This window comes from Perognathus longimembris, chromosome 1 (assembly GCF_023159225.1).
Source record: "Perognathus longimembris pacificus isolate PPM17 chromosome 1, ASM2315922v1, whole genome shotgun sequence".
In the NCBI taxonomy this organism is placed as follows: Eukaryota; Metazoa; Chordata; class Mammalia; order Rodentia; family Heteromyidae; genus Perognathus; species Perognathus longimembris.
The window spans coordinates 75,407,847-75,422,863 of NC_063161.1; the positions used below are offsets into that span (position 1 = coordinate 75,407,847).

Consider the following 15,017-nt stretch of genomic DNA (forward strand, 5'->3'; position numbering starts at 1 on the left):
AAAAAGCCGGAAGTGGCACTGTGGCTCAAGTGGTAAGAGTACTAGCCTTGAACAAAAAGAAGCCAGGGGGGGGCTGGGGATATAGCCTAGTGGCAAGAGTGCCTGCCTCGGATACACGAGGCCCTAGGTTCGATTCCCCAGCACCACATATACAGAAAACGGCCAGAAGCGGCGCTGTGGCTCAAGTGGCGGAGTGCTAGCCTTGAGCGGGAAGAAGCCAGGGACAGTGCTCAGGCCCTGAGTCGAAGGCCCAGGACTGGCCAAAAAAAAAAAAAAAGAAGCCAGGGACAGTGCTCAGGCCCTGAGTTCAAGCCCCAGGACTGGCAAAAAAAGTTTGGTGCAAGCTGTTCAGGGCTGCAGGCCTTTGTAATTGGTTGCCTGCAGACCGCAAACACTCCAATAAAGACTCCAAAATTCAACCTCTTAACATGTGGCTTCTCTTTTTCCTCTGGACTGGATTTATATCTGATTTAAGGTATAGTTTACTACACAACACCAACAGCGCTGTAAGCACCTTCCCCAGGAACTTCCTGGGGAAACAGATGAAATCCATTACATCCTAGCTCATCAAAGGTAACAGGGGTAGTTTACCAACTGTGTGCTCAGCCTCTCCAAAGCTGTGGCTAAGCTGTGGCTAAAAGAGTCTCTACGGGACTGGGAATGTGGCCTAGTGGTGGAGTGCTTGCCTCATGTACATGAAGCCCTGGGATCAATTCCTCAATACCACATACATAAAAAAAGGCCAGAAATTGTTGGGAGTTTTTTTGCCCCTCCCGGCTCAGACTCTTCCTTCTTTCTTTCCACCCTCCTTTTTCGCCCTCTCCCCTAATCACCCGACCTGCAGGTAAGTTAGAGTGGAATGGGGGGCCAGCTCCGACCTGACGTGCACGGGATCTGCCGCAGATATGTGATCGCCTCCTTATGCTAGAAGTCTGGCAAACATATGCAACGGGGCCGGCTTCTTAGAGCGAACTGACTTTATTAAGAGAAGGACAAGGGGAGATGATTCTGAGGGAGGGGTTTGGCCAGGATGTCGATAGGCTGAAAGCTATCACCTGACCCCCACGGGCTAACGTCACTCGAGCACGCCAAACCAGGGCGGCGCCAGGCTGGCTAGAGGGTTGGGGGGCTGTTTGCCCAACCGGTTCCTCTGGATTCCAATCCAGAGGGGGTAGAAGGGCCGCATTCCCCAGGGCTGGGGGAGGTGCATCAAGCCCCTTCCATCAAGGGGAAAGATGGATCCCAACAAGAAATGGTGGTGTGGCTCAAGTGGTAGAGTGCTAGCCTTAAGCAAAAAGAAGCCAGGGACAGTGCTCATGCCCCGGGTCCAAGCCCCAGAACTGGCAAAAAAAAAAAAAAATCTCTACAATGGAGGACCCAGTCATCACCCTCCCCTTTCATTCTTGGCCTGTTTTGTGTTTCTTTTCCCGGAGGCATCGATACTTCTTTTCAGCTTATTTTTGTGATTTCTTCCCAACCTACCATGAAATCAGGGTAAAATCAAATAAACAACTCCATCAGTGTCCAGGAAATGGCTGCTGGGCCCTAACTCCATCACAGTCCTGGGCCAGCTGCATGTGCTCTTCTAGGCTGGGTCCTCCTCCTCCATTGCCTTCTCGTTGCTGGAGGTTTTCTTTTCCTCAGCCTCAGGCCCTGCAGGCAAGATGCTGGTAACCGTGAGGAGAAGGGCCTCAACCTGTTCCTCTGTGAGCCTCTCTTCACTCTCTTCCACCATCTGCACAGGAACAAGACCCCTGGGGTCAGTGAGCTTCCAGCCCCAGCCCCAACCCACTCTGTCCCACTCTGTGACTCCTGCCTCATGGCACAGAATAACACCCAATCCTGAGCCACACCTGATGCCCATGTCCTCATCTAGGCTCCACAGCAGGATGAAGCCAGCTCAAACCCCAGGCTAAGCCAAAGTGAACACTCAAAACAGATCAATGAAAAATCTGAGTTGCAGGATACTATTTCTCTTAAAGAAAAAGGATGTGCCTGGCATCCCAGCTGCATGATAGGCTGAAATTGGGTGGATCAGTAAGATTTGGGGTTCAGGGCTGGGAATATGGCCTAGTGGCCAGAGTACTTGCCTCGTATACATGAAGCCCTAGGTTAGATTCCCCAGCACCACATATATAGAAAATGGCCAGAAGGGGCCCCATGGCTCAAGTGGCAGAGTGCTAGCCTTGAGCAAAAAGAAGCCAGGGACAGTGCTCAGGCCCTGAGTCCAAGCTCCAGGACGGGCCAAAAAAAAAAAAAAAATGATTTGGGGGCCTGGGAATATGGCATAATGGTAAGAATGCTTGCCTAGCATGCATGAAACCCCTGGATTCCATTTCTCAGTACTACATAAACAGAAAAAAAAAATCCAGAAGTGGCTCTGTGGCTCAAGTGATCGAGTGCTAGCCTTGAACAAAAGAAGCTCAGGGATAGTACCCAGGCCCTGAGTTCAAGCCTCAGGACTGGCAAAGAAAAAGAAAGAAAAAAGAAAAAAAAAAGATTTGTGGTTGGGCAGGGAATGTGGCTTAGTGGGGGAAGGCCTGCCTAGCATGCATGAGTGAAGCCTTGGGTTTGATTCCTCAGTACCACATAAATAGAAAAAGGCAGAAGTGGCACTGTGACTCAAGTGGTAGAGTGCTAGCCTTGAGAAAAATAAATAAATAAATAAATAAGCTCAGGGACAGTGCCCAGGCCCTGAGTTCAAGCCCGATGACTGGGGGTAGGGGGGTGGCGGTGTGAAAAAAAAAAAAAAAAAAAAGAAAGGTTTGTGGTTAACCCAGTCAGGAAAACTTTGAATGACTCTATCTCAACAGCTACCCTGGCTACAACAGAAAGCCTAAAATAGGCAGATTTCAATCCAGTTCCTACCTGGGCAAGAACTGAGACCTTACCTCAGAAATAACTAGTGTGTAAAGCCGAATGCTAGTGGCACATGCCTGTAATCTTAGCTACTCAGGAGGCTGAGATCTGAGGATTGAGGCTCAAAGACACTATAAACAGGAAAGTCCAAGAGACTCATTGCCAATCACAGAAAAGGCCAGAAGTGGTACTGCTATAGCTGAAGTGGTAGAGGGCTAGCCTTGAGCAAAAGCTTAGGGACAGTGCCAGTGGAGTTCAAGGGAGGAGGGGGGAATAACCAGTATAAAAAAGGGCTGGAGGGTATGGGAATGTGGCCTAGTGGTAAAGTACTTGCCTTGCATACATGAAGCCCTAGGTTCAATTCCTCAGTACCACATACACAGAAAAAGCCAGAAGTGGCACTCTGTGGCTCAAGTGGTAGAGTGCTAACCTTGAGAAAAAGCAGCCAGGGACAGTGCGCAGGCCCTAAGATCAAGCCTCAGGACTGGCAAAAAATTAAAAAAAAAAAAAAAAAAAAAAAGGGCTGGAGCAGTAGAGTATCTGCCCAATAAGCCTGAGGCTAAGATCAAACCACAGTACTGTCCCCCTCCAAAGCAGTAATCTAACAGAGTATCCACAAAGAACAAAGGAGGGAAATGAGAAAAGGACATCTCCAAGCATATGATAAATAAATTTTTCCAACAGTGTATCTGTGCAGTGCTCTGTAGCTTTTGAGGGGCATTCCAGAAATCACTGCCAACAAGGCAGTGAGGAGGTACTAAAGTCAGAGCCTAAAACCTATGTCAAGACAATTACACTAATTACAGTAATCTAAGGAAAACTTCAGTGGAAAATTCCACAATTGGCCTCCCATGACCAGCTGCAGTAAAAATGCAAATATACCAAAACTTATATATAAAATTATACAACGCCTATGTGTTAGGTACATATGAAACCTCTGTGAATTAATTCTGTATTGAATCTTGACTCCTATTCCCCATGTACCTCACCAGGTAGGTATATTGCAAACACACACACACACACACACACACACACACACACACACACACACACACAACCTAGAAAAACCAAACATTTCTGGTCCCAAGCATCACAGATATGGGATACTTGACCTAAATGGAGCAAGAGTAGTAACTTTGAACTATCTGTCCCAGAACAGTCCACAAAACCTCTCTAAATGTGAACTTCCTCTAAGGTCAAATGAAAGTGAGAATATGGAACAGTGAGTTCCAGGACTTGACCTGACTCAGACCAGAGGCCCCAAAAGAACACAGTAGGCATGCTGGAGTCACACAGCCAGCCTCATTTGCTCACAGACACTCTCAGTCATTGGCAGACACCAGAAGTCACAACAACCATGGCTGGTTTAAAGAGGCTGGACACTGACAACATGGGGTGATGGCCTACGTTAGCCACTCCGCAGAACACATGACTGCAAGGTTGATACAGGGGAGTTCCTCTGTTCTTTCCACTCTACATCACACTCATTTCTACCCTTCTCTGGGCTACAAGCCCTTGAAAGTGGTTTATTATCTTTGTTTCCAAATCCTAGGGTGGGAAAATTTTGGCTGTAAAATGGCCCAAGAGGGGTGACATTATCCAAAAGGAAATGTACTCACCATCTAACTTATATAACTGTAACCTTTCTGTACACTGTATTTAAAACAGCAATTAGGAGCTGGGAATATGGCCTAGTGGTAGAGTGCTTGCCCTGTACATGTGAAGCCCTGGGGGGTTCGGTTCCTCAGTACCATATAAACAGAAAAGGCCAGAAGTGGCACTGTGGCCCAAGTGGTAGAGTGCTAGCCTTGAGCAAAAAGAAGCCAGGGACAGTGCTCAGGCCCTGAGTTCAAGCCGAAGGACTGGCTAAATAAATAATGGCCCAAGGCCAGGCACTATAATCAGGATTGCAGTTCAAAGCCAACCCAGGCAGGGAAGTCCATGAGACTTATCTCCAATTAACCACCAAAAAGCCCAATAATAGAGCTGTGGCTCAAGTAGAAGGGCATTAACCTTGAGGAAAAAAGCTTGGGGACAGCACCTAGACCCTGACTGAGTTCAAGCCCCAGGACCAACACACAAAAAAATCTTCATGGTGGGGGCTGGGGATATAGCCTAGTGGCAAGAGTGCCTGCCTCGGATACACGAGGCCCTAGGTTCGATTCCCCAGCACCACATATACAGAAAACGGCCAGAAGCGGCGCTGTGGCTCAAGTGGCAGAGTGCTAGCCTTGAGCGGGAAGAAGCCAGGGACAGTGCTCAGGCCCTGAGTCCAAGGCCCAGGACTGGCCAAAAAAAAAAAAAAAAAAAAAATCTTCACGGGCTGGGAGTATGGCCTAGTGGCAAGAGTGCTTGCCTCGTATACATGAAGCCCTGGGTTCGATTCCTCAGCACCACATATATAGAAAATGGCCAGAAGTGGGGCTGTGGCTCAAGTGGCAGAGTGCTAGCCTTGACCAAAAAGAAACCAGGGACAGTGCTCAGGCTTTGAGTCCAAGCCCCAGGACTGGCAAAAAAAAAAAAAAAAATCTTCACATTATGTACTCTGTGGAAAGAAGAGAAGCACTGAGGAAAGGCCACACAGACCTTAGTTGTCATGGTAGAGTTCAGGAGCTAAACTAAAGAATATCCAGAGAATTAGTCAAACATAGCTTTTAGGTGGGGCTAAAGAGCCTGGTGTGTGAGTTAGTTTGGTGGAAGGCCTGAAGGGGAAAATCTGTGCTATGTTGATAACATCTTAGTGGCAAGGGCCAAGATGGACCTCTCTCACCTTCTGCTCTTGTCCCGGAACAAGGGCACTCTGGTCAGGACCTTGGTCATCAGAACTCTAGGCCTCTGAACTCAAAAAATGCAGGCAGGCATCTGGCCTTAGCCTGAATCAAACCACCAATTTTTTTCATTCTGAGAATTTTGCTTTTGGTGGATTGAGCCATTCTATTGGTATCCCAGGATCTTCAGCTTATAGCTGGCCTACTGTGAACTTCTCAGCCTCCACAGGCCCATTCTTCTAATGAATCCCTGTTCACATTCTCTGTTCAGTCCCTCTGGGACCTTGGACTAACATACCATGCCAAGTTTATGGCTTGAAAGAAGGAACCAGACCCCAGGCAGCCACCACATAGTCCTCTAGCTAAAATGGACAGAATACCTGTCCCCTTCCAATACTCTGGTGAGGGTATTCAAAGTGACGCAGACAAAGCTCCCTGGACATACTGACACATACTTCATACTCTTAATAGCAGGTACCAAGCAATGGTAGAGCTTTCTACAGGCTTAGGGATAAAATCATCTAATCCTCCCCATGCCTCTTTTGCCTGTGGCTCAGCCACAAGTAACACATGTTACTGATTAAAGCTAGAGGAGACAAGACATGTGATCTTTCACCCAGAGGGCCAGAGATTAATTTCTTGCTGTTTTGTTTGTCTTTTCTCTCCTGTGAGCCGGGGTCTCTAAGTCTAAAGCATTATAGTAATGAGGATATACAAAAGGAAGCTCTATTTAGCCCAAAGGCCAGTTCTCCCAGAAAGATACACTGTATGGAAGGAATTTTCTAATTTAATTTGGAGAAAATTTGAAGGACAATCAACTCTAGGAGAATAATGAAGGTTTGAGTCAAAAATTAAATACAACCCTCTATCCTTTCTACATTTTCTAGAATATTTTTTTTCTTTTCTTTTCCTTTTTTTGGCCAGTCCTGGGCCTTGGACTCAGGGCCTGAGCACTGTCCCTGGCTTCCTTTTGCTCAAGGCTAGCACTCTGCCACTTGAGCCACAGCGCCACTTCTGGCCATTTTCTGTATATGTGGTGCTGGGGAATCGAACCCAGGGCCTCATGTATACAAGGCAAGCTCTCTTGCCACTAGGCCATATCCCCAGCCCTTCTAGAATATTTTCTTCCATACTTTTCTGATGGAAATTCAACAAAGAACTGAACATTGCTTAAATTTTCTTTTCCTCCTCTTCCCCTTCTGCAATACTAGGGTTTAAACTCAGAACCTCCTGCTTGGTGGGCAGGCACTCTACAGCTGAGCCATGCCTCCAGCCCTTCCTCCTTCCTCCTCTCCCTTTCCTTTCCCCTTCTCTCTCCTTCTCCCTCTTACTCAGGATTATATAATCTGTTTAAATAGCTGCAGATTGCTGATAGCCCTGCCTAATAGAAGGAAACTGCCAGTGTCCATCATGGCAGCCTCTCATTCTGTACCACTAGCCCTCATCCTCACTCTCCTTAACCCTCCTAAAGCCTCCAGCTTGCTGCTTGCTTTCCCCAGTTCTGAAACATATGTTTGCAATATGTTTTACAAATGCTGATGCTCCACTGAAAGCCTTTATGCAGAGAAACAAGAACACACTTGTGGTTAGAAAGTGATCTTCAATAGTGGTGGAGAAGATGAACACAAGGCAGCCATGCTGGAGGCAGAGAGACTGGAAAGACAACTTCAGGGGAGGGTTGGGAAATGGCAGAAATGAATGCCATGCAATAGGGAAAAGAAGAAAGAGTAAGAGTAGTTAGAAGCAACAGGACTTAGGGATGAACTAATGTGAGGTAAAAGGGAGAGGATGATTCCTGGGTTCTGGCCTGGAAGACTAGGTCAGGAGGGTGAAAGGAAGAGAACATATGAGAATGTGCACATATGCTCTATTAACTAAGAAGGAAAGAGTGGAGCTGAAGGGTGGGAATGGAGGACATAAATCCCACTGGCAACATGCTGAGCTTGATGTTTTCAGCAACATCTGGTTGGCAACAACCTCTATGGACACTAGGGCCAGAATGGCCAAGGACATCGGAGAAGACAAGGCCACTGAAGTCCATGGAGAAGTTATATTCCCTCCAGTCTTCTACAGCGGTTGTGAGGTCTCCTGGCACTTGTAAAATGGGGAGTCTAGGCAATCTCAGCCTTTCTACATGTCAGCTCCTGAATACAGCCCCTCACACAAAGCGTTCCCCCCAACTCACCAGCTGGATTTCAACAGCAGTCACAGGCCTGTGATTCACCAGCTGAAGCTTTTCTGCTCTGTCAAAAGAAAAGTACAAAACATGTAAAACCCCTCCAAGACTTGGGTCTTGACCAAGCTGTTAGAAAAATACTGTTAGATAAAGAGTAGGAGAACCACAGCAGCACACCCTCAGTTTCCAACTGTAAAAGCAGAGTGAGAATGGGCCTCACCTAGTAACACAGACACACAGCAGAGTCACAAGGGTTGTAAGGCATCATGCTTAGCAAGTAATGACCTGGGTGTGGGGGCAATGCCTATTATCTTAGCACTTAGGAGGCTAAGGTAAGAAAATCATAACTTTGAGGCCAGCCCGGGCTACATCATAAGCTACATGGAGACTCTCAAAAAATTGAAAAAAGGGTGGGACAACAAAAGTGTAGCTCTAAAAACCATAATTGAGTTGGGCAGCAGTGGCTCACAGCTATAATCCTAGCCACTCAGGAAGCTGAGATCTGAAGATTGAGGTTCAAAAGCCACCCCGGGCAGGAAACTCTGTGAGACTCTTATTTCCAAATAACCACTAGAAAGCTAGAAGTGGCACTGTGGTTTAAAGTGATACAGCTTTGAGCTCAAAAGCTCAGGGTCAGTGCCCAGGCCCTGAGTTCAAGCACCATGACCAACTAAATAAATAAATAAAAGCCCTAACTGATAACAAGGAGACAGTGGTTCATGCCTGCAATCCTATCTACTCAGGAGGCTGAGACCTGATGATCATAGTTCAAAACCAAAAATTAATGCCAAAGAAGGGAAGTCAGAAGCAAAAGGAGTTAGGAATGAACAGATGCAAGATAAAAGGAGATGGGTGCCAGTGGCTCACGCCTATAATCCTAGCTACTTAGGAGGCTAAGATCTGAGGATCACGGTTTAAAGCCAGCCAGGGCAAGAAAGTCCATGAGACTCTTGTCTCCAAAAAATCACTCAAAAAAAGCCCGAAGTGGCACTGTGGCTCAAGTAGTAGAGCTCTAGCCCTGAGCCAAAGGAGTCAAGGACAGTACCCAGGCCTAGAGTTCAAGCCCCAGAAATGGAAAAAATAAAAAGATAAAAGGAAAATGAGGGGGCTGGGAATGTGGCCTAGTGGTAGAGTGCTTGATTAGCATTCATAAAGCCCTGGGTTTGATTCCTCAGCACAACGTATACAGAAAAAGCCAGAAAAGGTACAGAAATAGCTCAGGTGCCCTACAATGGACAAAAGAAGAAAATGTGGTGTACATATACAATGGAAGTTTACTCAACCATCAGAAAGAATAATATTATGTCATTTGCAGAGAAATGGATGGACCTGGAAAAATTATGTTAATTAAAGTAAGTCAGGCTCAGAGAGACACAGGATGCATGTTTTCTTTCAAATGTGGAAGTTAGATCTAAGTTATAAACATACATAAATATATATATATAGTCACATGCATGTGTGTGAAGAATATGAGCCTAAGCTGCAGAGAAACTGGTAAGGCACAGAACATTTTAGCAGGGATTTTGCAGACCTACCTGTAATGAACAGTCAGAGCCCTCACTATAAATAACATGATTACTTTTGGGTTTTGCTTTGCTTTTTTGGGGGGGGCCAGTTCTGAAGTTTAAACTCAGGGCCTGAACACTGTCCCTGGCTTCTTTCTGCTCAAGTCTACCATTTGAGCCACAGCGCCACTTCTGGCTTTTTTCTATATATGTGGTACTGAGGAATCGAACCCAGGGCTTCATGTATGCAAGGCAAGCACTCTACCACTAGGCCATATTCCCAACACCTTGCTTTGCTTTTTTAACTACCACCACCACCACTAATATGAATGAAGAATGAGAAAAGAACAGAGCAAAGATACAGTGGAATAAATGAGTAATGCCACCCCAAGTCAGGCAAAATAATGGAATTCAGTTCATCAAACTGTGATCCTTTTACCAATGGAAATGTTTTTATGGTCACCACAGAAGGTCTCTTAGCAACAGAAACATCCACAGGCACTCTCTAAAGAGCCTGATTCAAAGTCAAACGGGGCAGAGGAGAATGTCTGTAATCCCAGCTACTAAATTGAAGATAGAAGGTACAAGTGATAGAGTACTTGCCTAGCAAGGTGAAAAGGCTTTGAGTTCAAATCCCAGATGGCATGATATCAAAGTAATCTGAACTCAGACAATGAAACTTCAACTGCCAGAAGGGCACAGGAGAAACAAGTTGGAGAACTGTGGAGAGACATGAGGCAGGATTCTATGCTCTGAAAACAGATGGGATAAACAAGACAATACGGAAATCTGGTCCCTGAGATATGTAAGTCTAAGAAGCCTAATCCAGCTACTTAGGAGGCTGAGATGTAAAGATTGCTGTTCCAAGCCAGCTCAAGCAGGAAAGTCCATGGATTCTTATCTCCAATTAATTACCACAGAAAAGAAAGAAACAGGCAGGAAAGTCCATGGACTCATCTCCAATTAACTACCACAAAAAAGGGAAGGAAGGAAGGAGGGAGGGAGGGAGGGAGGGGGGAGGGGGGAGGGGGGGAGGGAGGGAGGGAGGGAGGGAGGGAGGGAGGGAGGGAGGAAGGAAGGAAGGAAGGAAGGAAGGAAGGAAGGAAGGAAGGAAGGAAGGAAGGAAGGAAGGAAGGGAGTAGAGCTGTGGCTCAACCGGTAGTTTGCTAGCCTTAAGCAAAATAAAAGTTCAGGGACAGCACCCAGGCCCTGAGTTCAAGCCCCAGGTGATCAACACCAATAAATTAATTAAGTAAAATAAATAGGGCTGGGAATGTGGTTTAGTAATAAGAGTGCTTGCTTAGCATGCATGAGGCTCTGGGTTCAATTCCTCAGTACCATATTAAAAGTTTTTTTTTTTTTTTTAATTCACTGTCAAGGGCTGGGAATATGCCCTAGTGGTAAAGTGCTCACTTCGTATACACAGGAAGCCCTGGGTTCGATTCCTCAGCACCACATATATAGAAAAAGCTGGAAGTGGTGCTGTAGCTCAAGTGGTAGAGTACTAGCCTTGAGCAAAAAGAAGCCAGGGACAGTGCTCAGGCCCTGAGTTCAAGCCCCAGGACTGGCAAAAACCAAAACAAAATAAAAAATACACTGTGAAACCTTAGGAGTAACTTGTGCACAGAAGAGTTTTGTTTTGTTTTTTGACAGTCCTAGGGCTTGAACTCAGGGCCTGAGCACTGTTCCTGGCTTCTTTTTGTTTGCTCAGGCTAGGACTCTACCACTTGAGCCAATTCTGGCTTTTTCTATATATGTGGTGCTGAGGAACTGAACCTAGGCTCTATGTGTATGAGGCAAGCACTCTACCACTAGGCCATATTCCCAGCCCTCACAGAAGAGTTTGTAGGGACTCAAGGCCATTTATAAACCTAAGCTGGGCTATAGGGCAAGGCCTCCCCCTCTATTCTTAGAAGACATGGATGTGTGTCATGATGGCACCAAGCACTGAGAACTTAATGTTTCAAGCAACAACTAAAATGATTAAAGAACCAAAAATCTTTGGGTGGCAGGAGAATAAACACATGAAGAATTTAAGTGGGGCCAGAGTTGAGCTCCAACCTAAAGTTTTGCCGAGTAGGGCCATGAAGTCAAACAAAAAGTGGTCCAAGTCCACTCTAAAGATTCTTGTAGGAGTGAGCCAGGGAAGGGGTGACATTATCCAAAAAGAAATGTACTCTTTAACTGACTTATGTAACTGTAACCCATCTGTACATCACCTTCATAATAACACTTAGCCACTGGGGATATTTAGACAAAGCAGTTTCCTGTCTTAAACTGCTCAAGCCAGCACAAGCAGGGCCATGCAGGGCAAGTAGCCAAAGAGTTTGTCCACCAGGCCAGGAGAGAGAGGAACAGCCCCAGTGAAAGAAGCCTGCTTGCGCCCTCTACTGGCTTCTGCTTGGACAGTCATAGAACCAACTAAAAGGCACAGATTACAAGATCAAAAAGGGCCAGGCAACAGTAACCCATACCTGTAATCCAGCTACCGCAGAGGCTGAAATCTGAAGACTGTGGTTCAAAGCCAGCCCTGAAGAAAGTCCATGAGAGTCTTATCTCCAATTAATTACCGAAAAGCCAGAAGTCAAGCTGTGTCTCAGGGGGTAGAATGCTAGCCTTAAGCAAAATAAGCTCAGGGACAGGGCACTCAGGCCCTGGGTTCAAGCCCCCAAACCAACACACACATATTAGACACAAAGGATTTTGTGAGTCCTCAACTTTGGGATCACATATGGAAAAAGGAAGTTAATTAATCCTTGAGGGCCAAGTGCTTTGGAGGCTCACTCCTGTATCCTAGCTACTCAGGAGGCTGAGATCTGAGGATCATGGTTCAAAGCCAGCCTGGGCTGGAAAGTCCATGAGACTTTTATCTCCAATTAGTCACCAAAAAAAACCTCGAGGAAAAGAAGCTCAGACAGTTTTGAGGCCGGAGTTCAAACCCCAGGCACCAAATTATCATCATTAGTCATCATTGTCATCCTTGAACATCATGTAGATTACAACCAATCACAAATCAGCTTGCAAGGTATTCCTATTTGTGGGTTTTTTGAATGGTAGCCAGGTCCCTATTTATAGCAGAAAAGATGTAGGGATTTGGAAGTGAAATATGAGCCCAGATAAATCAATGCGAAGCGACTTAAACATCAACTACTGCAACTACACAACATGAAACAAGCCTACTAACAATATCTCAAGAAATTACAAAAGCAATAATCAAAGCATTCCGAAAAGCAAAAGCAGGTGGGTTGGAGGAAATGTTCCCAGCTAGATAGATGTGAATTCTCAGGGTTGTTTCCCTGGCTGAGGAAGGGGAGCCCCTAGGATCTGGAACTTGAAGTGAAGCTCACAATGCAAGGCCTGCTCATAGATGAAGCAACAGTAGCAGGTGAGGTCAGGAAGGAAACCCACTTTCTCTCCCTGCCCCACATCAGTACAGTAAACACCCTGCAAGTAAGCCTGTTAAACCAACACTCCAGTCTCACACTAAAAAACAAACCAACAAACTAATGTGCAGGGCAAAGGTCTAGACAAGCATTGAAATTTCTCCGACGGAAAGATTTACTTGAGGTCTAAACATAACTAGGTTGATCACATGATCACATTCTATATGAAAAAATGAAACCAACACAACTCAGCAATGTTGCCCAGACTTTCAGCAAAACACAAGTGTTTAAAAACTATTTGAGTAATACTCAAAATGCACAGGATACAATTTAAAACTACTTCAACCTGGAAAATACAACTCAATTCACAAGGGAAATGGAAAATCAGATCCAGATCTTGGCGTTATCCATATTAGCTACAGGGGCTGGGAATGTGGTGTAGTGGTAGAGTACTTGCCTCGCATACCTGAAGCCCTGGGTTCGATTCCTCAGCACCACATATATAGAAAAAGCCAGAAGTGGCACTGTAACTCAGGTGGTAGAGTACTAGCCTTGAGCAAAAAGAAGCCAGGGACAGTGCTCAGGCCCTGAGTTCAAGCCCCAGAACTGGCAAAAAAAAAAACCCCAAAACCCAAAGCTCAACTAAATATAAATACAGTGGCTGAGGATAGCTTCTCACTATTTTACTCTTCTCACTTAGGATAACCTTTACTTACTTGGTCAATTTGTGGCTTTTCATTGCTGTGAGAAATTCTCTGACAATCTCAGGACTCTGGTGTCTGCATGGTGTTTTGGATATGTATTTTAATGTCTATAAAAAAATGAAAAAAGCAAGCATAAGATGAAGAAATCTAAATAAGAAAAAGGGAAAACAATGGTTACAATTTAGTGTTAGGAAATTTTAAGAAACTTCTAAGCCAGTGGCTCATGCCTATATTCCAAGCTATCTAGAAGGCTGAGACCTGGAGAATTGTAGTTCGAAGCCATCTAGGCAGAAAATTCCAGAAGACTCACTTGTTTCCTATTAACCAACAAAAAGTCAAACTGCAGGACAGTTCAAGTGGTAAAATGCCAACTATGAGCAAAAAAGCTGAATCAGAGCTCAAGGCCAAAAGTTCAGCCCTGGCACCAGCACTAAAGAGGAAAAGGAAGAGAAGCCAAGCACAAATAGTTCATGCCTATAATCTTAGCTACTCAGGCTACGATCTAAAGATCACAGTATAAAGCAAATCAGAAGCAGAAGCATGACTGTACTGGAAGAGTACAAACTGTTAAGAAAAAAATGCAAACAAAAGCCAAATGAGAGCTCCAGGACCTAAGTTCCCAGTATTAGGAAAAAGAAATATAAGTATATAAAGAAATATAAGTTTCCTTTGCTCGGCACCAGTGGCTCACACCTGTAATCCTAGCTACTCAGGAGGCTGAAATCTGAGGATCATGGTTCAAAGCCAGCCAGGGCAGGAAAGTCTGTGAGATTCTAACATCCAATTAACCACCAGAAAACCAAAAGTGGGGCTTTGGCTCAAAGTAGTAGAGCAAAAAAGCTCAGGGCGGGCTGGGGATATAGCCTAGTGGCAAGAGTGCCTGCCTCGGATACACGAGGCCCTAGGTTCGATTCCCCAGCACCACATATACAGAAAACGGCCAGAAGCGGCGCTGTGGCTCAAGTGGCAGAGTGCTAGCCTTGAGCGGGAAGAAGCCAGGGACAGTGCTCAGGCCCTGAGTCCAAGGCCCAGGACTGGCCAAAAAAAAAAAAAAAGACTTAAAAAAAAAAGCTCAGGGCAGTGTTGGGGATTCATCTTGGCCTTAAGTGGGGGAAGGGTGATGAGAGCACTACCGAGACACCGCCCTTCCCCCAGCCGTGGGGCAGTGTGGAAGTGAGCCACACCTATCTCCTTCTGGGTCCGAACCAGAAGGGATAGCTTTGAGACCATCCCCCACCTTGCGCCAGCGAGTACATGTGCTCCCTTTTCGCAGGCTTTACCCAGAGGGTGGTACTATGGGAAGTGACATTAGCCCATGAGGGAGGTCCTTGGGAGCAGCTCTGGGATGGACAAGCTCGCCAGCTTATCGCCAGCTCATGCTCAATCCTCGTCATCACTACTATATTACTGTGAGCCCCTCCAGAATAAACCGGATTGCTCTCCAAAGCGTCTCTGAGATCCGTCTGCGCCTGGCTTCCTTGGTGGGTAAGGAGGGAGGAAAAGGGGATCTCGTTCGGCTGCGTGCACTTTAGGCTTGCCCGTGTCCCTTTGCTCCACCTTGGCCGCCCGCGGGTCGGGTGCCCAGGGGAGAGGGTGAAAAGGGGAGCACTGATAAGGGAGTA

General features: G+C 46.0%; 1 protein-coding gene across 1 annotated transcript in view; it reads right to left on the bottom strand.

Annotated features, from left to right (window-relative positions):
- Positions 1 to 1,454: 1,454 nt before the first annotated feature.
- The window catches only part of LOC125338778 (CGRP receptor component), a 28,878-nt gene continuing 15,315 nt past the window's right edge, over positions 1,455 to 15,017 (bottom strand). The window contains exons 4-6 of the mRNA XM_048329778.1: positions 13,408 to 13,502; positions 7,813 to 7,870; positions 1,455 to 1,735 (exon numbers count right to left, since the gene is read on the bottom strand). Of these exons, the coding sequence (XP_048185735.1) occupies positions 1,586 to 1,735; positions 7,813 to 7,870; positions 13,408 to 13,502 (303 nt within the window). The 3' untranslated portion in view covers positions 1,455 to 1,585. The remainder of the gene's footprint in view (positions 1,736 to 7,812; positions 7,871 to 13,407; positions 13,503 to 15,017) is intronic.